This window comes from Numida meleagris, chromosome Z (assembly GCF_002078875.1).
Source record: "Numida meleagris isolate 19003 breed g44 Domestic line chromosome Z, NumMel1.0, whole genome shotgun sequence".
Lineage (NCBI taxonomy): Eukaryota > Metazoa > Chordata > Aves > Galliformes > Numididae > Numida > Numida meleagris.
The window spans coordinates 17,717,347-17,742,914 of NC_034438.1; the positions used below are offsets into that span (position 1 = coordinate 17,717,347).

General features: G+C 39.8%; 1 protein-coding gene across 9 annotated transcripts; it reads right to left on the reverse strand.

The window, feature by feature from the left end:
* On the reverse strand, positions 1,756-25,568 carry MIER3 (MIER family member 3). 9 transcript variants are annotated; one of them, XM_021381666.1, is made up of 14 exons: positions 25,401-25,567; positions 24,605-24,629; positions 22,878-22,943; positions 22,245-22,369; positions 20,224-20,358; positions 18,284-18,404; positions 15,986-16,071; positions 15,709-15,781; positions 10,749-10,900; positions 10,237-10,318; positions 8,171-8,265; positions 6,040-6,167; positions 5,714-5,859; positions 1,756-5,627 (listed from the first exon to the last, which is right to left on the reverse strand). In XM_021381666.1, the coding sequence occupies exons 4-14, from the start codon at positions 22,341-22,343 to the stop codon at positions 5,170-5,172; spliced, it is 1,575 nt and encodes a 524-aa protein (XP_021237341.1). In that variant the 5' UTR covers positions 22,344-22,369; positions 22,878-22,943; positions 24,605-24,629; positions 25,401-25,567; the 3' UTR covers positions 1,756-5,169. The 9 variants fall into 9 exon arrangements, with proteins under 9 accessions (XP_021237341.1, XP_021237340.1, XP_021237334.1 ...); XM_021381665.1 differs by having other exon boundaries at positions 22,245-22,390; XM_021381659.1 differs by lacking the exon at positions 22,878-22,943 and having other exon boundaries at positions 8,171-8,262; positions 22,245-22,390; positions 25,401-25,568.

A 25,568-nucleotide genomic window follows, 5' to 3' on the forward strand; every position in this document is an offset into this window, starting at 1 on the left:
ACAAAAACAAAAAAGTGAGGCTTTCCCCTTGTTTTGCTTTCTGCTGTTGTGGTGAAACGCTTCACAGAAGGCACAGAAGGAGCTAACAAGCAGGCAGCTGTGTTTGGTAGCTGTGAATTGCAATGTGACTCACTGCATCTTGCAAAGCCACACTGCAGGATGCATTCATTTTCTGTATACAGGAGATGCTGTACTTACTTACAGCAGGTCCAGCTCGCTTTGGGAAGCTGTGTTCCTGGCTGCCTCATCCTTCCCTGTGCCGGTTCTGGGGCTCAGTTAATGACACTGACAAGAGCCGATTCAGTCACCACAACAAAAGGAGGTGGTTTTCTTCTGCCAGGTTCATGAATTTAATCAAATGTCCCCACATGGCAGCAGGTGCGTGAGAGAACTAAGGCAAAGGAGAGGGTGTGGGTCAGCAGCCACTGCATGGGAGGAGAACCACGCTGCAGGGCAGGAGCATGAGGCAGCAGGAGGGCAGGCTGGCGCTGGGGCAGGCCTGCCACCTCCTGCTCCGCAGCACAAAGGTTTGCTGTCACCTCTGAATTACTTCACAGAGGGGGAAGAAGGGACAAGAACTGGTAAGAAGTGCTAAACCAAACCATTCGCTGGGCTTACTTCTCCAATCTTTGCCTCTCATTTTGTAGGCCAAACGAGGACTTATACACGAAATAGTGAAGTTCCGTAAGGACTGTACAGGCTACTTGTCTTCTTAGTGGTAGAAGTGGATATGTCCTGAGATTATTTAAACAGATAAATAGTTAAAGTAGCTACACATGGGTTGACATTTTGAATTACAAGTGCTACAACCACGTTTAAGACTCCACCATTGCATGGCCTAAACATAGTTACTTCAAAAGAAGTATGACCTAGGAAGAGCTGGGCATTATGGCTTTTGTTTTGTTGCCCCTCTCCCAGTTTAATGACACTGATCTGTACACCAAATCACTAGAAAAAGGGAGGTGTGGCCTGTCACCAAAGAGTTTTGGGTACTTTGTTTTGCACCTTCTAACAGTCATTAGAAATGGCACAATTCACATCTCTTCATCTCAGCTTGTGGAGAAAGGAAAGTGCGGCTCATTAAATTACTTGGCAAATTATTCCTTTTGCTGGTTAGATTTCTAATCAGCTTGTACTCCTGGCAGGTATGCTTTTTATTAAAAATCCTTTCTTTACCTGAAGCTTTATTGTTCCAGTCATTGCAGAAATGAGCACACTAGGCCTAGGAAGCCTCAGCACTAATTCTGGTGCTTGATGGAACTGCAATTACTCAGAAGTAATGCAGTGCTTTTCAGAGTTCACGATCATTTTCTTGAGGGAAACACATAAAAAGCAGTTCAGGTAGATTGTCCAACTTAAGCATGCCAACCTAACCAGAGCAGATTTTTTCTTACCCATTCTTGTAATTGAGCCCGATGAGTTGCTCCAAGTTGTGGATTCAAGGATTTGAGCAAGTTTTCTGGTACAGCAAACAGGAATGTATTCTGCAGAGCTTACCATGCAGTGTGAACAGTGAGTTAAGCTGCTGTGCTGTGTTCCCTGGAAGCTATGTTTAAGCCCCATCTAAGATTTTGCTGTGCTTAAGGCATAAGATTTGAGGGAAATCACTGCTTACTATTTTACCTGCAAATCTGCTTGTTATATTTGTCACTCCTGCTTTACTGTTACACTATCTGAACATGTGTTCGGTTAGTGCTAAGCACATCTGAAAATGAAATAGCAAATACGGTGCAGATGCATGAAGAGCTTTACAAGAAAGGTTTCCAGACATTTATTTCTGGAACTGTACACCAGGTATTAAAATACAACAAATACAAAATAATGCTCAAAAAAATCAGTGTTTATGTACAAATATTAAAACCAATGCAACGATAGCAACTTCCTCTTGAGCATCTGACTGGTACTACAGTGTGTTCCGATTGTCACTAAAGTTTATTGTTAGGCTCCTTTGAGAGTAACTGGGATCTTTGCTTCATTAAGAGGACTACAACCATACTGTATTTTACAACTGATAGTATTTCCCTTCTTTTTCAGTGAAAAACAGGAATTAAAGAAAAAAATAGTAACCTGGTAATTATTTTATAAATTATATTGTATTTAGTTTCTTGATCTGTAGGCAATGTGCTTGTAAAGCTGGGCAAGCAGTGACCCCGTTGGTCAGTTTATCCATTAGTTTACATTCAAAGTTAAAGTATTCACTAGAGACTTTGGTTAAATTACATACTATCCTTATGTTCTACTGAATCTGATTTTTTCACACATTTTTGACCCTCAGGTTTAAAAATTAAGAACAGAAAACAACTGCACAATTCATTGAACCTAATTGTACACAATTTAGTATTCTTCAAACAGTATTGTACATCCTTCAAGTAAATTCAGCAGTTTGACCATGACAAGAGGAAAACATTTTAAAATCTATCATGAGAAGATGATGCATGACTAACAAAAGTAAAGGTATTGCTATAATCACAGCACCAGTTACACTTCTAAATGAATCAGCTATCCTCGTCAGGCTCCCTGTATGTAAGAAGGATACATTTACCAACACTGCAATTGCCCATTATGGATTTTTGGTTTGTTTGTTTGTATGAAGAAAAAGTGTGGCAAAGACAAAGAATTTATCACAGTTTGTTACAAGAATTGTGCTCCACCATCCAAGAACCAAGGCAATGTAACTTCTTCCCATGCTTGCAATTCAGTTATCTTCATGCTGACTTTCAAAACACAATTCTTTTAATAAACAGTAACAAGTTCTCCATTTAAATGTTTAAACTGAGAGAAAAATAAGTAAGTCCAGCTTTTAAAAGAAAAATTCAATAAATAGCTATTTTACATGGATAAAGTCATAGTGGTACAAATTTATGAATGTCACATCAAGCATGCACAAAAATTTTCCTATACACAGAAGTAGTCAGAAAATATTGAAATAGATATCTAAAAAGATATGAAGAATTTACATATTTACAAAATCTTGCAAATTATTGCCTCATTTTAACAAGGAATTAAAAGTAAACGACACCAGCTAGCTAGCCAACAGGCTACAAAAGATCAGCATTTAAAAACCTATTAGACTAGCTGGAATTCATTTTTCTCTCATATCATTCTCTGAATTTTGGTCAAAAGTCTTTATTTAAATAACTAAAGTGTCCATTCAACTTGCTGACAATCCAAACCTTAGACAAGTCTCTGTCTACATTAAGATCCCAGCAATGCATAGATAAACTGAATATATTACTGCATCAGCTAATGAGAATGGGCATGTTCATTTAAGTGCAACTGGTATAAGCATTCAGTCACCTCTCTATAATGATTTTTATACACACCGGCCACTCACTGTAAACCCATACATAAAACTTGAATGTATAACAACAAAGGATTATGGGCAGTATTTTACAAAATTACATAAAATATGTTGATTCATCAACAAAAGAAACAAAGTACAAAGTTCAGCACAAAACACAGCAACAAGAAGCTGACAACTTGGCTAAAAAATGTCAGAGTACAACACAGGGCCAAGGCTACCTGTTATTTACTGTGTACTTACCAGTATTACATACTTCAGATGTGTAAGTTAAAAACTCATTACAAAATTATCTATACTTTTGTCCACTGTGCTAAACTAATTTGTTTTTAATATGGTAAATGTGCTATTGTGTAAACACTTCAAAGCAATCTTCATTACAATGCTGTAAAGAAAACTCCATACTCTGCATCCACAACTCAGGATGTCAATGCAGTTCACAGTATGCATAATAAATACCCTCTTCCCTTTCAAATATTAAAGTCACTACTTTCTAGTTACTCAGCATGACCTTGAAGCAACTATTTCAAATATCAACAAGGCAAACTTAACCACTTGAATAATGAAAACAAGTTAGTGGCAATTAAATTTGTAACAAGAGGAAAAGCAGTCATCTTACTGAAATAACCTTCCCAGCTTCATTAAAAACTGCATGTTTTATGCTACAAAGTATCTTACAAGACAATACTTGGTTTGGTTCAACTCTACCTCAAGAACTAGAACAAGCCGTTGCAAGACAAAATTTCTGGATGGTTGAATCACATTCCATGATCAAAACAAAAAAAATTACTGAAGTAAAACAGCTGCTTTTATGTGAAACATTTTTCCTCATCCTTTCCTATTTGACCAGAGTAGCAAAGGGCCTTTTTTCAGCCCATGACCTTGCCAAAACAAACAAGTGCAATCCACACAAAAGAAAGGCTTTTAAATATATACTTCAAGGTTCTACTACTTCTACATAAACTAGACAGTCCCTCTAACACTTTGAACTGCAGTGGTCCAAATAATTTGTCTTCCAAAACATAGACTGTTGAGTGGTAAATCCTAAGCCTGCAGACTGCAGCATTATGCAACATCAGCTGCCTTAGGAAAGTTACATAATTACACCTTTCTTCCAAGATGTGGACAAAACCCACCAGAACACAACAGCCTAAAACTCAATCTGTTTAAGCCAATAAGTTTAAAGTACACACACAACTTCTGGCAGTACAATTACTTTTGTACGGTAGCCCTGGCCTGTACTTTTGCAACAGCGTCCAAGTGTAGGTCTCCACACTTTACTCATGGTCAGTTCCTTGTGCTAGCTTCCACCAAGATGAACTTGCTGTTTTGTAAACGGAAGTGCTCTAGTTTAGTATCACATGAGAGAAGGTTCCATTTAAAAAACATCCTTGTGTGTTTGTGCAGTTTAAATTAAAGAAGCCTATCCCTGCCTTTATAAGAAAAAAAAATGCTACATTGCACAGGGATCAGGATAGGTACCTGTAAACATTGTTATTCCACTGTATTTGTTACAGCAAAAGTAACTTAGGCTAAAAAGCCACTCCAATCAGTTCAGAACTTCTGTGCTGGTTTTGAATTGGTGGCCTCTGTCTACAGGCTTTAAAAAAAAATTGAAGCAGAGCTTAAAGCTGCACCACAGAGTTCTCTTAGTCGCAAACTCTGCCAAACATCATACAACATTTCCACATTTATGGACTGAAAAAAGAAATTACTCTTGATAAATCAAGATATAGTTCTATACATACAAAGACATCACTGATGTCATAAAGTTCAAACTTCCAGTGAAAGACTAAGCAAACCTGATAGCTCCCATCAAGTTTACTACTACTGCATAATGTACCCACTGTTTGTTCCATTTTCCACAGTCATTCTGAATGAAGGGCGGTGTGTTGGTGAAGAGTGTGGGTGTTGATGAAACCGTTTGTCTCATTTGAAGATAGACTGCTGAAGTCAGCCACCGAAACAGCCATTTTGGCACTGGTAATATGATGCGTGTGGTTCTCAAAGTCCACACCAAGGTTATTTACAGAGACATCGTTCATGAAAGATTCTGGGACAGGAATTCCCATTTTCAATCTCTTTGCAGGTCTTTCTGTCTCTTCACTGCACATGTTCATCGGGTTTAGCTCTGAATGATAAAAGCCAGTCTCAAATAAATTAAAACAATCACTTTCACCGTTGCTTGGCAAGTTAAGCAATTCTTCTGTTCCAACAGGCACATGATTAACTGGTGCTCGGGGTAAGCTGTCCATAGGGGGAAAAGCATCTTCCAGGCAGTTCTCATCTGAAGTGTGGCAGACTGTTGCTACACTATTTGTCAATGCTGGAATAAAATATGAAACCAACGTAAATGAAATAGTATTTTATGAAATCACAAGATAAAAGATTTTTTTTTTTGCCTTGATTTACCTGTCAGCTCATTGGCAGTGATGGAGTTCAGAATGCTTAGCTGTTGATCAGGAATGGTTTCTGTTCGACTATTAGATGTTAAGGCTGAAGAATGCACTGCTCCACCAAGGGCTTCTGCTTCATCTACCAAACGATCCATGTAGTCTCTAGAACAATAACACATCCATGATGGGTTATTTAACATGAAATCAAGGCGTAGAGTGATGATGGATTTAATTTCAGTTACCATACCTACTGCAACATCACACTGCAATGATGGGAGGGGAAAAAATCTTCTACATTTACAATTTGCAACTGAAAACATATTCCAAGAACATTTTACTTACGTAACTCCTGGATGATGATTATATCTCTTCTTTCCAAATCTTGTTTGCTGAGCAAAGTAATCGTAACGTTCTGACTTTTTCCACATGTAATAGAAAGCCACACACTCAGCAACTGTTCTGGTTCTTACCTGAAGGGAGGCAAGAAAAAATGACAAGATTAATGTACAGTCATTTTGTCATTTCCCCAGTTCCCATATCCCTGAAATACTGCTAGCTTCACTTAGTGCCTGGAACAAACCAATTAAGAGATCTTAAAAGAGATCTGCAGTTTCAAATAACTGTTTATCTGTTCTACTGTATTACATTGCTGTGTGCTTTTTTAATAGAATGAAACTATATTTAAATCTGAAGGATTTCCGTGCATGACCTACAGAACAATTTTTAAACTGTAAAACAGACTCTCTTAAGATGGAAAAAGCTCATCAGATCAGTGACCTAAGAGAAGTGAAGCAGAAAAGACCTGGGTACCAATTCCTTTCAGGAAAGTCAGGGACTGCTGGGGCTTTGACAACAGAAACGCACAACTGTAAATATTTAAACAACAAAAAAAGAATTGTTGTCTTGCTGAGAAGGTATTAAGGACTCATAAAACTCATTTTGATCTATGTTAACTGTTCATCTTATTCACCAAAATAGGCACTGCTACGCAAAGTCAGATTCTCAGAGAAATTGTTACTTCTACCTATATTCTTATAAACTACAGAATCATAAAATCATTTAGGCTGGAAATGAACTCTAAGACCATCAAATCCAATTGTTAACCTAGCACTACCAAGTCTACCACTAAATCACGTCCTTAAGCACCATATCTACATGTCTTTCAAATGCCTTCAGGATGGGGCCAACTACTTCCCCAGGCAGTCTATTCTGATGATTCATAACCTTTTCAGTGAAGAAATTTTTCCTAATATCCAACCTGAGCTTCCATTGGTGCAACTTGAGACCATTTCCTCTTGTCCTATCATTTGTTGTTTGGAAGAACAGACCGACCCTGACCTCGTTACAGCCTCTTCTGAAGCACCTGTAGAGAGTGACAAGGTCTCTCCTGAACCTCCTTTTCTCCAGTCTAAACAATCCCACTTCCCTCAGCTGCTCCTCCTAAGACCTGTGCTCCAAACCCTTAGCCAGCTTCACTGCCCTTCTCTGGACACTCTCAAGGGCCTCAATGTCTTCCTCGTAGTGAGGGGCCCAAAACTGAACGGTACCTGAGGTGCATTCTTTCTCACCAGGGCTGAGTCTAGAAGGACAATCACTTCTGTAGGCCTGCTGGCCACACAGTTTCTGAAACCTGGGCACACAGCTGCCTCATGTTCAGCTGGCTGTCAAACATTACCACCTTTTCTGCCAGGCAGCTTTGCAGTCAAACTTCCTCAAACCTGCATCGCTGCATAGGGTTGTTACGACCCAAGTACAGCACCCAGCATTTAGCCTTGTTGAATGCCATGCAACTGGATGCTGCCCATCAATGCAGCCTATCCAGATCCCTCTGCAGATCCTTCCTATCCTCAAGCAGATCAACACTCCTGAGTGGTACTGTCTGCAAACTTACTGAGGGTGCACTTGATCCCCTCATGCAGATCACTGACACAAATATTAAAAGAGAACAGGCCTCACTTGTGACCGGCCTCCAACTGGACTTAATTCCATTCACCACAACTCCCTGGGCCCAGCCACTCAGACAGACATCTTAGCCATGAGCAGCCAGTTTCTCCAGGAGAATACTTCAAATCATGTGCCTTGCTGCATGTTGTAAAAATTATTAAAAAAAAAATTTTAATGATTTATTTGTATCTAGTGAATTACTATTTATTGGTAAGGTCCATTTAAAGTCTGAACTGCTCAAATGTTTACCATAGCACAGGTTAAGGCAGATGCTGAGCAGGACTAGCTGACTATTGTTCAACAGCAACCACAATGCTGTAAGGTTTACCTAAAATATGGCAAACACACCAGCCTCCTAAAGAAAAAGAAATCCTCAAGATGGTATCGAACTATAAAGGAAGTATATATAAAGTTTGGAAATATCATGATGTCAGCATGTTGGTTCTTATTCCACACTTCTGCATGATTGTCGCAGATGGTCAGCATCATATCATCTACCAATTCTTTCATTTAATTGTAAAACACTAACCTTGTTTTTTTGGATGAGATGAAAGTCTTTACCATAAATGAGAAGTGCATGTTCAAAACTTCTGCATTCTTCTTCTGTCCATGCTGTCATCTCTTCTAAACAATAACAAAAATAACATGAAGAATTTATTTTTGATCAAAAAACTTTCTACAGAGAATAAAATAATTGTGTTGCTAATGCACAAATAGGCGAATGCACTCTAAAACTATAGGTCAGTTATCTGGACTCATTTATTTTATATACTGTACAGATATCGTCTCTGAAATCTAGCATTCTTTTTTATAAAGACTCATGAAAGTTTGATTTCTAAAATCTTTCATCCTTGATGGCAAAGGACATTCAAAAACTCTGATTTGTTATTTCTTAAGAAATTTGTCATCAAATAAAACCAAGGCCTAAAAGCATCACCATGGGATCAGTGAGATTATTTCTCTGAAGTATTTCTTTTGCATACAACACAAAGAGCAGTGACTGTAGGAAAGAAGAGTAACAATCTGTTTGATCCAAAAACATGCAACTGAATTTTAGTTTTACAAGTAAAAAAAAGCTAAAAAAACCAACATGTAAACGAAGGGTTAACATATTGTATGGTTCGCCATAGCTTTTCCTAATATATGATCTAAGCAAGGTAGTTCAAACTATTTGAGTATGTCAGTTTTGTCTCAAGTATTGTTGCTTTCCTATCCTGATTATGACTTCAGATTTAAATAAATAAAAGTACAAATAAAGGAGAGATTTTCATAATGATAATTCAAAAAACTTCTGTTCAGCTGTCATTTAAAGTCATTCAGGGAAAAAAATCACAACATCTCAAAACATTTCTGGAAGCAAACACTGAAACAAAGACCTTTCTGCTCCCAGATGAAGGTTGAAGAGAAGATCCCCATGTAAAGTCTCACAGTTAAGAAAATATCTCAGGAGATGTGGATTTTAACTCTCATCATGAGAGCAGCTGTGAACTTCAGCAGGTAGCATAGATCATAACATAATGGTAACTCTAAAAGACAGGAACTGATCATTCTTATCTTATCATTCTTTACTGTTAACTTATAACTTATCATTCTTTACTATTTTTAATGAGGATACTCTAAGTCCCATCTGACCTGGATGGGGGTGAGGAGTGTAAGTACACAGTCCTTACAAAACAGGGCTTCTGAATCACAAACAGACACAGCTATTTTTCAGTCCCAGAACAGGAAATTAAATCCTGGAGAGGTGGGGGATTTAGGACATTGTATTTCTACTGTCTAGCTGTCTTCTTGCACATGAGCTTTCTGAAGCAGTGCTCTGATATTCCTTATAGTTCCATTCAGCTGTGTCTTAAATACTCAGATTTCACAGTACGTAACTTGTAGACACTGAAGTTCCCTCTACATTCAGTTCTGAGTAGGTAATATTTTCAAGACTTGATACTCTATATCTATACTTACATACAACAGCACTTACAGTCCACTTCTGCTCTATGCAACATATACATTAGAAACTAAGACCTTTCCTCTCAAAAACAAACCCCGATTTTCTTATAAAGGAGCAAAAGATTTAAATGCAAGCAAGACAGAAGTTCATTTCTTAACTCAAAGCTCTCCATATTCTACCAAAGATCTACAGAATGATATGGTGGAATCAATTTAAGTTGATATAGCACAATGCTGATGCAGTGAGGAGGAGAGTGGGACTCATCTATTTTGCCAGCAATGTTTTCCTCAATCTGGTATAAACGATACTAGATTACAGTTGACCACGATCTCAAAAAGGTACTATAATGTGAGCGAGAACAGCCTCATGGGAGAAAAATCACATCTTCCTGCCCATCCCGATGTACTATTCTTACAACAGCAGCAGAGGAATAAAGCAAATAAAAGGAGTAAAAGCTGATCTTACATAAAGATGCAAATTTCTGCAGTAGAAATTTTCAGATAACCAGTCAGATCATACCTGTCTATGCTAAAGATACCATGGGATCAGAAATGCCTGTCAATCTGTTTCTTACTCCATGTTTTTCTACACAACTTTTAAAATTATTTCTTTAAATACACTTTTCTGAAAAATCAGGAACTATTTCTTACCCTGATGTGCCTTTCCATTTGAACAGTATCTCTCAATTGCTTCTTTAACGTTATGGCTACTCTTGAGAAGTTCATACAGTGCCTACAAAATAAAAGAAGTCAGAGTTTGTAAACATCAAACCTAAAATTACAGAAGTAGCTTTTCAGCGATCACATCTCGTGTCAAAGAGAATTTGTCTTCATAGATGATAAAAACATTGAAGTAATAGCCAAAACGAAAACCTTCTCAGAGTTGAAGCAAATATAGAACATTATAAGCAATTATTAGAAAATCTGAATTTGTCAAAAGCATGGCAATCAGAAGCATCACAACACTGCCAACAAAATTTGTGTAATTAAGAATTTTTAAAATCACAAATAAGATCCTGATAATATCTAACTAAAATAAATCAAATAGAGAAACAAACCATCAAAGAAACTGAATACTGCTACCTTTATGATACAAGCAAGGAGGGAAAACATGCTAATTACAAAGCAATGTGTTACAAATAGAACAAGGATACAAAACGTACTTGTTCATTGTCCCGTGTATGTAGCCCTTCAGGAATTCTGCCAATTAATTTTCCGTTTCCTGTTCTTAAAGAGGTTTCAAAAAGGTATTCTTTAACTCTACTTTCTGAGATCACGTCAGGTTTCCAAAGTAAATGGTCTTCATTTTCATACACTGTTAAAACAGAAATCCATTAACACCAAGTATGACATTTTAAAGACTATAACATAAAAACCTATTTCACAAAGACAGAGAATACAGAGAAAATCAAATGTCGTGTCACTTGTAAATTGCAGCTCGCTTTTTGCCCAAAAGCCTCAGTTAAGAGACAGACTGCAGAATGGTATGGCGAAAAGATTCTGGTTCCATGAAAATCCAGTAATGGACTGAACTCTTCAGTCTACAGAAGACTAGCTTATTGACTGACAGATGATCAAGTCAAATTATAGAATCATAGAATCACAGAATTAGCTAGGTTGGAAAAGACCTACAAGATCACCTAGTCCAACCATCCACCTACCACCAACATAACCCCACTAAACCATGTCTCTCAACGCTATATCTAAACGTTTCTTGAACACCTCCAGGGACGGTGACTCAACCACCTCCCTGGGCAGCCTGTTCCAGCGTCTGACCACTCTTTCAGAAAAGTAGTATTTCCTAATGTCCAGCCTAAATCTCCCCTGGCGCAACTTGAAGCCATTCCCCCTCGTCCTGTCACTAGTTATAAGAGAGAAGAGGCTGACCCCCAGCTCACTACAACCTCCCTTCAGGTAGTTATAGAGAGTGATAAGGTCTCCCCTGAGCCTCCTCTTCTCCAGACTGAACAATCCCAGCTCCCTCATCCGCTCCTCATAAGGCCTGTGCTCCAGACCCCTCACCAGCTTCGTCGCCCTCCTCTGAACACGCTCCAGGGCCTCAATGTCTTTTTTACAGTAAGGGGCTCAAAACTGGACACAGTACTTGAGGTGGGGCCTCACTAGGGCTGAGTACAGAGGGAGAATGACTTCCCTACTCCTACTGGCAACACTATTTCTGATACAAGCCAGGATGCCATTGGCCTTCTTGGCCACCTGGGCACACTGCTGGCTCATGCTCAGCCGAGCGTCGACTAATACCCCTAGGTCCGTTTCCTCCATACAACTTTATTAATTATGCAAGCGTATGCATCATCTTCATACAAATCCACAAGCATGCTCCATTTTATTCAGCTGTGTATCAAGTTTACATGGCGAGGTTTCAGTAGTGAGGGGCTGCAGGGATGGCCTCTATGAGCAGAGCTCACCAGCTGCCCCATGGCAGATCAGAGCCAGCTCCAGCTGCTCCAACAGAGACCCACCACTGCCAGAACTGAGCCATGAGTGATACTGGGTGTCCTCTAAGAGAGCAGATTTAAGAAAGGGAAAACAATGTGCAGCAGCTAGGAAAGAGTACTCATAAAAGGCGAGACAAACGGTCCTACAGACTACAAGGTCAGTGAAAAGGAGGGAGAAGAGGTACTCCATGTACAGAGCAGAAGTTTCTCTGCACCCTGTGGAGAGGCCCATGGTGGAGCAGGAGATCCTGGGGAGCTACTGCCCATGGAGACTCAAGATGGAGCAGCATGCTGCGGAAGGATGGACGTCATATTGCAGGCATGGGCCAGTACTGGAGCAGTACTTGGAAAGCTGCAGCCTGCAGGAAGCCCGAGTAGATTTAGTTTGGGAAGTACACTGTGGAGCAGGGGCAGGCAGTGGCAGAGACATAGCGTCATATTCTGATCACAGCCCCATTGTCCATTCCCATGTGTCAACTGCCAGGAGGAGGTAGGACGGGGTGGATGGGAGGAAGGCATTTGCTTTTAGTTCTTGCTGTTCAAGGAATGCGAGATAAGGAGGGACTAGAAAGCAAGATATACAAGAAGTTGCTGAGACAACTAGAGCTGTTTCGTCTGGACAAAGCTGTAGGGAGACTTCACTGCTCTCCACGATTTCCTGAAAGAACAGTATAGTGAGGTAACTGCTGGTCTCTTTTCCCAGGTGACACGTGATAGGAACTGAAGACATGGACTTGAGTAGCTATAGGGGAGATTTAAATTGGACACTTGAGGGAAGAATTTCTTCACAGAAAGGCTATTTAGGCACTGCAACAGGCAGCCCAAGAAAGGGTGGAGCTACTGGTGGAGCTACCATCTCTGAAGGCATTGGAAACCTGTGGATGTGGCACTCAGAGACAGTTTAGCGGGACTAACTAGTGCTAGGCTGATGATCTTAACAGTCTTATCTAAATGATTCCATGACAATTGAGAGATGTAAAGGGCAAAACGTTGACTGGATATTGTCTGAGAATGTAATGGCTGTGAAGAATTTATCACACAAAAGTTTTGAAGACTACCTCTTGTAATGTGGTAAAGGTGCAAGGGGTGGACTGCGCATAAATTGTTCACCTTGTTGGTGTTGCCATGATATTATATTGATTTTCTGCGCAGAGAATTCTTTTTACTGGTGTAGGTGAAGTCTATGAAAGATTATGATGAATGTGCTAGAAATGTATTTTAATGATAGGTCTTAAACATGCCTTTCATAGAGGTGACAGGTGGAATGTATTGGAGATATGTGGCAAGGTTTTGCAAGCAGAGGGCTGGAAGGGTGCCCTCTTGGGCAGAGCCCACAGTGGCCCCATGTCAGACCAGCACCAGCTCCAGTTACCCCAGAAGGGACCCACTGCTGCACAGAGCTGAGCCACGAGCAATACTGCATGTACTCAGAGAGCAGATTTAAGAAAGGGAAAAAACTGTTGCACAACAGCAGATGGGAGGGAGGATTGAGAAATGAGAGTGAAACAGTCCTGCAGTCCCCAACGTCAGTGCAGGAGGTGCTCCAGGCATGGAGCAGCAACTCCCTGCAGCCCAGGAGAGGTCTGTGGTGGAGCAGGCTGTCCCCCTGCAACCCACGAGCACCACATGCAGCAGATCTCCTGTGCAGCCATGGAGGAGCCCACAGAGCAGCAGTGGATGCAGCTGGAGGAGTCACAGCCCATGGTGAGATCCCAAAGCAGCAGGCCCAAGGCTGGAAACGTAGCCTATGGAGAGGATGGTGGGCAGGAGGGCTGGGGGAGCTGCCACCCCAGGGACTTGCACTGTAGCAGTACAGTCCTGAAAGACAGGCCTCGTAGTACAAGTAGTGTTGGAGCAGTGCTTGGTGAGCTGCAGCCTGGGATTCTGTATGGGAAGCCCACACAGGATCAGCTGGAGAAGGACAGCATTCCATGGGAGAGACCAACGTGTAACAAGGGCAGAGAGTGACCTGAGACAAAGTGCTATGGGCTGACTGTAGTCCCCAGTTCATTCCCCTGTGTCGCTCAGGAGGAAGAGATTGTACAAAGAGGTGGGAGGTTTTTGTAGTTTGTTCTTAATTCTCACTGCTCTAGTCTGTTTGTTACAGGCAAAAAATAATATTCATCTCCCTAGTATAAGTCTGTTTTGTCTGCAATAGCAATTGTTGAGTTATCTCCTTGTCTTATCACAATTCTTGAGCCCTTTTTCATCCTATTTTCTCTCCCTCATCGTTTGAGGGGGAATGAGGGAACAGTGAAGTGGAATTCAGCTAGCCATCAGTGCAAAGCACCATAAGCTGTTTCCAACAAGTAATCTATGCTTCACAGTAAAGGAGTGTAGCATAATACTTGAACATTTTGAATATTATATGGTAGGGGGAGAAAAAGAGAAGGAAGTGACAAATGTACATTTTGACAAATTTTAGATGAAAACGACATAGCAGAATGGAATTTAGATCTGAAGATTGTGATTTCTTTTTCTGTTTACTAACAACAAAATACTGTAAACAACTTGTACATTGCATATTTTACAAGCAAACAAGATGTACAGTCCTCCTTCGTAGTACACTGAAATCAGATACACACCTCTTAAGTAGCATATTTGACGGATGGTAGCTTAATGGCCATATAAAAGAGTTGGCCTGAAACTTTGCCAGTCTGTGCACACATTTAAATTCTAGATTAAGCTACAAATCTTTTACTCCAATCAATTGAAGTGATTAACACTGCACATAATGCTTCATGCATTCTCTTAGCAATGCAAAGTCAGTTATTCACACAAAAGCACAGTGGCTGTTACTATGGAAGAGGCAAAGAGGATTCTCAAACCTCTCATAAACTGCAGGAAACAACATAATGCAAAGGTGAGAAATAAAATTACCCCTGCTCAGAACTGCTGTTATGGCATAAGAATACAAACAGCTTTCAAAGAGACACATTACAAGTGTAATGTTTACAGAAGAACCAAAATGCTATTTACCAATTCTACCAGCTGGGACTACATAGCAAAGATATAATCCCATTTGTTATAATAATACCACTTCTTCATGGAGCACAGACGAGGCTTTCACAGAGTGACTTTTTACATTAAGGGGGACGATTTCTCAATTACTGCAGTATAATTCCAAAATTCTAAAGCCTATTTGTCACAGCACATGCAATGTTCCAGGGCACTGTGTTCAAGAAACGTTTAGATATAGAGTTGGGAGACATAGTTTAGTGGGGTTGTTGGTGGTAGGTGGATGGTTGGACTAAGTGATCTTGTAGGTCTTTTCCAACCTAGCTAATTCTATGATTCTATGATTTCCAGCCTATGCAGACAGGTCCAACTCCTTAGAATGCTGCTGATGCTCAGATTCAACCTCCTTTTCTTAATTAGCCAAGATAATCCAGCATTTCCATGCCTAATATTCTCAAGAAATGTCCCTTGGGCTCTCCAATCTGAGAGCTACCTCATTGCTGGCCATGTACACAAGACTCGCACCGGTTCATCTCACAGATGACAAAATGTATTACAACCTACATTGTCTCCTGTCATTTTCCAGTATTTTTAATGTCTCTGAGATTTTAACTAAGACATTAACTACACTCAAAATGTAAATTCTATTTTTCCATCAAATGCTGTACTGAAGCATATGATAAAAAGTAGTATAGTCAGAAAAACGCACCTTTTTCATTATCACTGTGTTTGCCAAGGTAAGGTGGAATTTCAGCTTGATACTGTGAACCAACCATTATTTCCTGAAGATGTAACAAAAAAAAGGAGAATAATATTAGCTTAACATTTTTCATATGGAAGCATAAAAAAGTGCTATTAACTTGGCATTTGGCAGAGAATTCCACAGTTAAGGTATTACTTTAGACATATACTGAAAATCTTAATGTATTTTTCTTAAAGTTTTTTTTTTTTTTAACTTTTTGTCTTCTTGAAGAAATAGTTATTACCTTTCTCAGATCTTCAGATGAGTTACCGTTGTCTGCTTCTACATCTTCACCATCTGATTCTTTATCTCCATCACATGTAGTGTTTGCTTCAGACAGGAAAAAAAAGAAGTTCGGTTTTAGCTAGGCAAGTCTTTACTACCTACCAAAGCCCATAATCAGAAGTTTTAATTGAACTGCATATTCAAAATGCTCTTTTAAACAAAACTGCCACAACATGTAGTAAAGATGGAGCAGCAATAACAAAATAGAATAAGCAAAAAACCAGCTCTTTGATGATTGTTTTCTAAATTTTTTCTTCCCCTTGGGAAGAACAACAGTAGAGCATTCTGTGTAATTCAAATACAGTACTTTGATGACCAAATCTTATTTTAGAATCTGGAAAAGAGCCTGGTACTGACTTCTGAAGTAATTCTATTTTCATAGATGTGTAATCCCTTCTAGAATGGAAGCAACCGCTATAATAAGACAAAAGCCACTTTTGTCTTCTCAAAGTACAACATTTTCAAAAGCAGGGCTGTAATTTCAACTTCATCATGCATAACTAGAATCATCAGCATCAAAGACTATACCTAACACTGTACAGACTGAAGTTCTTCTTTGGTCATTATTACAATCACCAGTCTATTCCCTTCTGCTGTTAGAAATAGCAGACAAGGAGCTGCGTGGATTTACAAAAATTGCAATATGCCTAGATAATTGCATGCAATTATTTCTTTCCACTTGATCAAAATTTAATAAAAATACCTATATTAAGTGATAGAAATGCTTAACTTAATCTTATCTTACTATTAGACAAATGAACAGGGAAGAGAAGAAAAAAGAAACTTCCTGTTGCACAGAAAACTAGTACTTCCTATCCTGAATTAGTGGGTATTTGATTTTAAAACGTCCAATCAAAAATTCAAATAGAGAAAGAGTAACATCCTCTTGTTGGTAGCTGAAAACAAAGATGACTGTTCCTTAATCCTAAGCAAGATGAGGGGCTAAACATTTTTTTTTCCATAAAGCTGCCACACTTCCAGAATCATACTCATTAACAGTTCACGAGTAAAACCCTAATGCCTACATTTAAGTGCCAGCAAATCTGGGCTTTGTTTGATTTTAAAAAGGTATTATAATTTCTAAGGTTTTAGTATCTCTCTTTCAACATGAGTATCTTCAGCTACAGCATCAGCAACATGTTAAGAACTACAACTGTAAGTGACTGAGCGAGCACATCATCTTTATCATTCTTGTCTAGAAAGATGAGCTCCCCCAGAAATAGCTTAAGATTGCCAAATTAAAAACATGATAAAATTCTTCACATTGCTCTAACTCCAGTACATCACCAAACAAACAAACTGCAGTAAGCAGTGAGGAATACCCGGGCCAGGCTGGGTAACTCAATCACGGGTTCTCAAAATTTTTCCACCACTGCTTGATGGGTAATGCAATTTTGGTGGTCAAGGGTTCGAAGTCCCCATCCTATACAAAACCACTTTCGTTCACCCTATGAAGTCCTATAGAAATGTGCTGTTATGTGTGAAAGGAAATAATAACAAAGAAATCACAGCCTTATTCACATCCTCAGGCTGAATGGAAGACTAGGTTTAAAAACAGCAGCTAAATTTTAGTAGAGAAACACTGACTTAAAAGAATTGGTAATATATTCACGTTATTCATTAAAATAGTGAAAAATCACAGTGGTTTTCAACATCACTTTAACAAGTAATAGCAAAAAGTTAGTGTTGGGAAACAGCTTTTTGTTGGTTGTTGTTGTTTTTTTAACCTCAGTGCTAATGAGACCCAGCATTTGGGTAACTGACTCCAACTCACAGAAACTACAGAATCAAAGCTGGAATGCCCTAATGAGCACGTTTTCCCATTACTAAAGAAGTTGCTCTGGATTTTTCTTTTTCTTTTTTTCTTTTTTTAAATAAAAGAAGAGAAGCCATAGCTTTTACGAGCAATTTAAATGGTGGACATGACTTCACTGTGAAACTCAATTACTTAGATTTCATAATACTTGATGCCCGTATCACAAAGGAAATGCTGTCCACAAATGACAAGTTGCAACAAGTTAGGATATTTTTAGAGATATTAGTTGCTCTTTTTTTGCTTTGAGAACAGTATCAAGTACAGGTCTTTCGGGTAATTACTAATAATTGAAGATGGCATTCATGTACAACATCCTACAAAGCACTGTTTCTCAGCTCCCAGTAAAGTCAGTAGTACTCCGCAATTTTTATACTTTAAGTTAGTAAGCCGTATACAGTGCCTGGACTGTTCTGAGTACTATCATAAAATTAGTTTTCCTACACCGCAATGGCCGAGGAAAGAAGTCTGTAGCCTCATGTGAAGTAACCGACGGTGTCAAGTCATCAGCAGAGGACTGTGTTTCTTCATCATCACCCGACAAGAGGTCTTTAGCTATTTCTTCCTGTATCATTAAAATAAAAATAAAATTAGAAAAAAAAAAAACCTCAAAATGTTTATAATAAGTATAGACTGGTGAGCATCTAGATTCATCTGAGATGTTTCTCCAACTGCTTCCAACAGAAAACACCAGAATTGCCTCAAAACTTTAGAATTTTGACATTCTTTACATCACAATGAAACTTAAAGAGGCTGTTACCTCCTGACTCTGAAGAAAAATAGAGTTGACAGGCACTTTTGCTTGCTTTACAGAAAGTAGACAATCTTATCTTCCCAAAATACAACAAAAAACTGAAGTATCCATCGGTTAAAAAAGACAAAAAGAAGAAAAGAAAGAAAAAGCTCACTTCCTCCACTAGCAGACATGTTTGAACTGAATAGAAGTTAGGAAGGGAAAGAACTGCATTTGACAACAAGTCGACTGCATTTTTGTAGCCTCAACACAATTATGAATCCCGATAAGAATCCGAGAGCCATCATTGTACCCTACTTTCTGTGTAGTTTACCACTACATCATACTTACAAAAAGTAAATACATAAATGCACACTTACATTTTCTACCTACAGATTTTATAATCCAAACTACTAATTGCAAATGCCTTACTACAGAATATAAGATTTAAATCTCAGAAATCAGTGTTAGATAGAAACAGAAGTTTCAGGTTTTTACATCAGTAATAGAACATACAGTCATTGCAGATAAATACAATCTTTCTCTCATCCCCCCCAGGAATCCAAGATGCATCCAAATGATACACATCTGAAAGGAACAATCCAAAGCATCCAGAAGCGTATTATCAAGTTATCCACATAAATTTTGATACACAATATGTATGTTGGAATCCAGAATTATTATTTCTGCATGTTACATACTCTAAAATAAAATGTATGAGGGCTGCTCCAAAACTAATGCCTCCTATTTTATTATGCTGGCCCATGACGTCAGAGATGGATATTAGTGGTATGGCAGCAGAGGTCAAACCTTACCACTTACATTTTGTTGCCATGCAACATATGGCAGCAGAGGGGCAGTCGGACAAAGTGGTGTCTGACACGGAAGTGCATCTGAAGCAAAGGTGTGACTGTCACTGAATTCCTCCATGCAGAAAAAATGGCACCCATTGACACTCATCAACACTCGCTGAACGTTTATGATGAACGAAGAGTGGATGTGAGCACTGCAAGGCGGTGGGTGGTGCATTTCAGCAGTGGTGGCAGCAGTGTGAAAGATAAACTGTGTTCCGGATGGCTGTGAAGATTTTTACGAGTGTGGTATGGAGGCGCTTGCTCATCGCTGGAGAAAATGCATAGCTAATGGTGGTGACTGTGTTGAAAAAGAGTGTTTTGTAGCTGAGAATTCGCTCTATCATATACTGTTACCATGCTCTTTGTATCTGTTCTCATTTCCATGGAAATAAATAGGAGGCATCACTTTCAGAGCAACTTACACATATCTTTACAGAAAAAATCCCACTTCTATTTTGAAAAAAAAAAAAAAACACCCCTTTTTCTTCCCCCACCAAAAAAGCACACACAACCATACTCTTTTAGATGTGTTTTAAAATCATAGTTAGCTTATTCTGAATTTGAACACACTACCACTGAAGTTGCTATGCATTTCTAAGTGGAGTAAGTACAAAAGAATCAGATTTTCAGTGTCCTTGAAAATTAGTGCATTCAGAATAATATAGTAATTACTGATTGTATATTGAAATTGACAAAGATACATATTTTAAAACGTAAAGAGATACTGAAATGTAATTGGAGGTCACCAGCATTTCTGCTTTTATATTGTAATACTGGGAAAGATAGTTCTAACCTACTTTATCTAGAGTCATATCTGGAAGTTCATCTGCAAGTTCACTCGGAGAGCTATCCGCACTGGAACCTGCCATAACTGGAATTGTCGGTTCATAGCCATAGAATGCCAGCAAATCCTCCAACGGCATGTTTCCTTCCTAATACAAGAAGATTTACAAACATTTCAACACGTTACCAAATACCTCTGAACAGTTCAGACCTGAAAGGAAAAGATGTATTTTGATAGACAACAGTAAAAGAAAACAAAACAAAACAAAAAAAAAAAACAAACCAAGAAAAAGTTTTCCTGAAAGCAGGAAACTTAATTCAAGATTTAAAATATTTTCAGGCACAGTACTAAAATAATTAATCACTGTCTCTCTGGGGACTTCACTATTTGCCATCAAGCTATCCAAGAAACCTCTTTACGAGATGAAACTAAACAGTATTCAATTATTAAACATTCGTTCCTAACCTGATTCATACTGCACAGCATGATTTACCCATATTTCTTCAAGACAGAAGATACCCTAGAAACACAACTCCTTTAGAAGACACAAATGCTGTAAAACTGAAACACTTCAGTACTACAAAATACTTACAGCTGCATGTGTGCATTCAAAAACCCACAGAAGTAAACCAAAATAACAACTTTTTATTCTTCGTTTCCATTTCCCATATAGCATATTTTATAGAGACTGCTTCTGAGAAGGTAGTTGACAATTCAGAAGGCAAAAAAAAAAGTCAAGAGAAAGGCTGGATTTATGTTTTTTTACTAATTGTTTTTGATCAAGTGATTTTACTAAATATCGCATGTGCATCCTAAAGACAATTAATAAAACAATGAACTGTCGAGAGTTGCCTTATTCAAGCCATCAAAGAATCAGAAATATTTTCTGATATTCATATACCTTTAGAAGTTATGTTACCTTAAAAAATTTCTTGTTGAACTCATATACAGGTTAAATTACTTGTTTTCTTTAGTCAGTTAAGGTTTTAGTCCTGCAAAGACTTTTCACAATGGATATACGTAAACACAGATCCAAGTCTTTCAGGATCCAGACCTAAAGTAATGAAATGTTTAGGACGAGTGGTTCTTGATTCTTTTTCCCTCTATTATGGAGGCAATAAGACCATTTTGTGGAGTAATCCAGTTAAATAAATAAACTCCAGTTTAACCATCAGACTTAGCAAGCTGCTTAGTTATCTTAATTGCACATTCTTAATCAGTAAGAATATAATTGTAAAGGTAGCACAACAAAAACTAAGGAATATACTGTCAACTCCATATTTAGAAAAAAAATGTACGCGGGCTACACAAACACAGCTTTGTATTTGAATCTACAAAATACACTGTTTCAGAACTCTTTATCAAAATCTGCAGTTATGTTGAGTGATTTAAGTGGGTCACTGAACTGTAATGCAAGTAGCACCAATTTGTGGGCGTTCAGCATTCAGGAGACATTTAGAATGGGTGATCCACTGACACAGATGAGCAAGAGGTGTAAAGAGGAAAAATACATAATTAAACTGCATAAAAATACAACAGGAAAAGCAAACATGCATGTTGGTCATTCTGTACAACCACTGAATGCCAAACCAATGAAACTCAGACAGAAATTTACATAGCAAGAGAACATTTTCATGCCTGAAACACGAATGTTTTCCAGATTAAAAAAAAACACAACTAACCAACATAATGAAATACATCATTACTACCCAAAATGCATCCAACTTCTAAGTTACAAGTAATAAAAAGTGGTATTAAATAATATGACTCCAAAACCAGTTTCAGTAATTTCCCTCCAAAGTTTGTGTGTTCTTAAATGAAAAAGAAGCTGAATTTAACATAAAACCTTAGAAAATCCAGTTCAGCCTTTTTGTGTAGATACAAATGATATATCCTGATTTTTTTTAAACAAGCTGCAAATACATTCTGCAGGACACTACATTACACAATACAAACTGAGGAATGGATTGATTCTTTTTTTCAGTTAAAAAAAAAGGTACAACACACACGGACACTTGAAAAAGTCACTCTTACCTTTTCTAAATCTTCAATTTCAGAACCAAAATTTTTACTTTCTTCCATCATTTCCTCTTCTTCAAGAGTTCGCTCATCATCATAATCATGTACCAGCATTTCAGCAGAAGGGTCAAAGTCATGATCTTCAGATGATAAAGAGCCAACTATCAAAAAAGCCTAATATGAGACAGATCTTCTACAACATACTAAGTTACATCACAGAAACAATTAAGATTGCATAAATTCTTTCACATGCAAGGTCAGAATTCTCAGTAGAGTAACTAGAGCAAACTACCAACTGTCTTACAAATTCAGCTGTTTCAGCTGGCATTCCCTCCTCATGTTTACAAGGAACAGGTACCATTTTCTCTCTAGCAATATAGAGTACTTGGAACAACTATCCAAATTACTGAAACAAAGTTTCAGAAAATACAGAAAAGACTGTTCAAAGCATCCTTGAAGTTATCCTTAAAGATTTCAGATTCTGCAAACATGTAAATTGTACTTTACAAATCAAAGAGACTGACATGTAATTTCTGATTCTGTTTATCATGATTTGTATGGTAACTAGCCTAGTTTTTCACTGGTACATGGCTAACTTAGCTTATAAATCAACTTCCTACTAACAGCAAAATAAAGACTGAGACTCACTTCAGGTTAGTTAAGCCTCACAGGTGAGATCTTTTATTAAAACTAGCTCAACTCTTAGCACTTCATCTAGAAAGAAAGAACAAACATGGCAGAATCTCAGGAAATATAGAGTAAAATATACTGGACATAACAAAGTGTTTCTAATAGATGACAATAATCAATCAGTCATTGCGATACTTCTGTGGTCAATACCCAACAGGATATTCATAAAATAATAACAGTACTTTTTCTTGATTTAAGTGCATTTTTTCAGCTGTTGGAAAGGCTAACGTAAGATTCAACAGGTTTTATAGATGTGAATACTCTGGACTGCAAAGTCAATGTTCTGCAATGAAAACTACTGAAATACAATGTTGTTCTTTAACGTTCACTTGCTTATAGCTTTCAGGATGGAGAAAATAAAATTACTGGGATATTGCTCTTTCACTTCTAGTTTCCTCCTCTAGTTGTTACACATTAGTGCTCTGTTGCAATCTTTAGCTTACGAGCAGCAGAAAAAAAAATATTAAGAATTACTCCCACAGAAGAACTTCTTTAGAGAATCAAGAAAATATCAACAAATCTTCAATCTTCTTGTTAAAAAAATGAAAGCAGTATTTCTCAGTGCATTGCTTCTAGACTTCAAAGAGACACTTGAATACACTAACACTTCTGAGTCTTAAAGCATCTAACTAATTTTTCAGTAATTGTGCTAAGCATATATTGCTTACATGCAGGCAATTAATATAAACTTTGTCCATTTAGCTTGCTCAAGACAATATTGTGCAAGATCGTAATACCATGCCATAAGGAAACATTCAGGCCCCAAATGCTTGTTATTCACATGCAATTCATATTACGGCCTCGTGGATCACTCAGCATAGCTGATAATACTAATACAATTACAATAAATACATTACATGTTGGGTATTTCTCCTGTTGGCTCTTACATCCTGATCCCGCAGCCTTTCAAGAACTGACAGCTCTCTTTATCTAGTATATATTTACCCATACATACACATATGCTCACAATTCTTGTTTCTAATTGCTGTTCTAACTCATTTTATGTTTGAATAACTGAAATGGAAGGTTGACACAACTCTCAGACTTCAGATAAAAAAGTCCCACTCAGCAGCTCTAACACTCGATATCCAATTTAAAAACATACTCAAGTAACATTAAGTCATTAAGTTAAGCTAGAGTACTTAAACAGAAAAAAAGAACTAATGTGGAAAGCCGTTAGATGGAAGCAAATGCACTCCCCAAATACGTATTCATGAACAGCCTTGCTGATATTACACACATTTGCTTGCGTAAAGGAAAGTATTCCAAAGAACCTCAACAGTGGTTCCAGCTTCAATAATTGTGTGTAGTTATGCTTTTAAACACTTTCTGATATTATGAAGAAGGCAAAAATTCACATAAACTTGCAGTTATCAGTGAGAAGCACTCGCTCTCTCTCAGTCTCTCCTGACTGCATGGCTTTCCTAAGGTGCTGACTGAAAAGTGCATAAAACTTTGTTTTCATTTTGGGTTCCAAGCAGCCAATTGCTAACTGCGACTGGAATTAAGGGAAGAACTCCACAGCGCGCATCCCTCTCCTTAAAACCAGGCAGGCGATTAGTTACGTGAATGTGAAGCGCTAGAAAGGCTACGAGGCAAGAGGGGATGATTGCGGGAAGGAGCAGGAGGACAGCACGGTGTGTGGCGGCGAGCGGGGTGCCGGGCCGGGGCTGGCGAGGACGAACCTGGGCTCGAACTCCCAAAGGAAGCCTGCGGGGAGAGCAGAGGGGCGCGCGGGTGAGAATGGGGCCGCATCCCATACAGCAGGTCGAATTCTCCATTCCATGCTCCACCGTCGCTCCTCTCCGCCCCGAGCTCCCCTCTCCCTTCTCCGTCCCTTTCTGCCGCTCTCCCTGCGCAGGCCGCCGGCCTCTGCCTCCCGCCCGCCGGCCCCTGCATCCCACCGCCCGCTGCCCTCCCTCCATCGCTCGCCCGCGCCCCACCTACCGCTCCCCTTCCCTCCGCCGCCGGCCAGAGGTCCCCAGCACCGCACTCGGCTCGGCGCTCTCGCTGCCCTCGTCCCTAGCCCGGGCGGGACATGACAGCGGCAGGCAGCGGCGGAGGCAGCCGGACCGGCCGCCGCCTCTTCCCCGCTCGCAGCCCGGGGCTCGCTCCTCCTCCCTCCCGCCGGTCATTTCTCCGCCGCCCGCGCTGCGGCGGCGCCGGACCGTCCCGCGACCCCCGGGGCTCCACCGCGGCGGCCGAGCATCTCTCGGCGCCGGGCCCCGTCGGCCTCCCGCGGGCTGCGAACCCGGCACGGCGCAGCGCCGCCCGCCGCGCGGCCTAGTCGCGCAGTCTCCCGTTGCCCCGGCGCCGGCCGCCCCAGCGGCCGCACCCCGCCCCGCCGGGCCCCCCGCGCAGGCGGGCCGCCCCGGAGCCTCCTCGCAGGGATGGCAGGGCGGGCGCGGGGGGCCGGGCGGGCGCAGGGCTCCGCGGGGAGCCGGCCGAACCCCGGTGCCCCAGCCCGCTTTCCCCGCTCACCTCCGCCATATTGGGACGATCGGGCTGAGCGACAGCGCTGCGCCGAGTGCCCGGATGGGGCCGCTAAGCCAATGGCAGCCGCCGAGCCCCAGCCGGAGCCGGCCGGGAGGGAGCGGAGGGACCGGCGGGACCGGGCTGGAGCGGAGGAGGCGGCGCCGGGGCCGGAGC

What these genes read in the sequence shown, in the direction of transcription:
- MIER3 (XM_021381657.1), bottom strand. An exon ending in CTTTGGGAGTTCGAGCCCAG is followed by an intron (nt 22,391 to 24,604) that starts GTTCGTCCTCGC and finishes CTTTTTTGATAG; the next exon opens with TTGGCTCTTTATCATCTGAA. An exon ending in CATCTGAAGATCTGAGAAAG is followed by an intron (nt 15,782 to 15,985) that starts GTAATAACTATT and finishes TTACATCTTCAG; the next exon opens with GAAATAATGGTTGGTTCACA.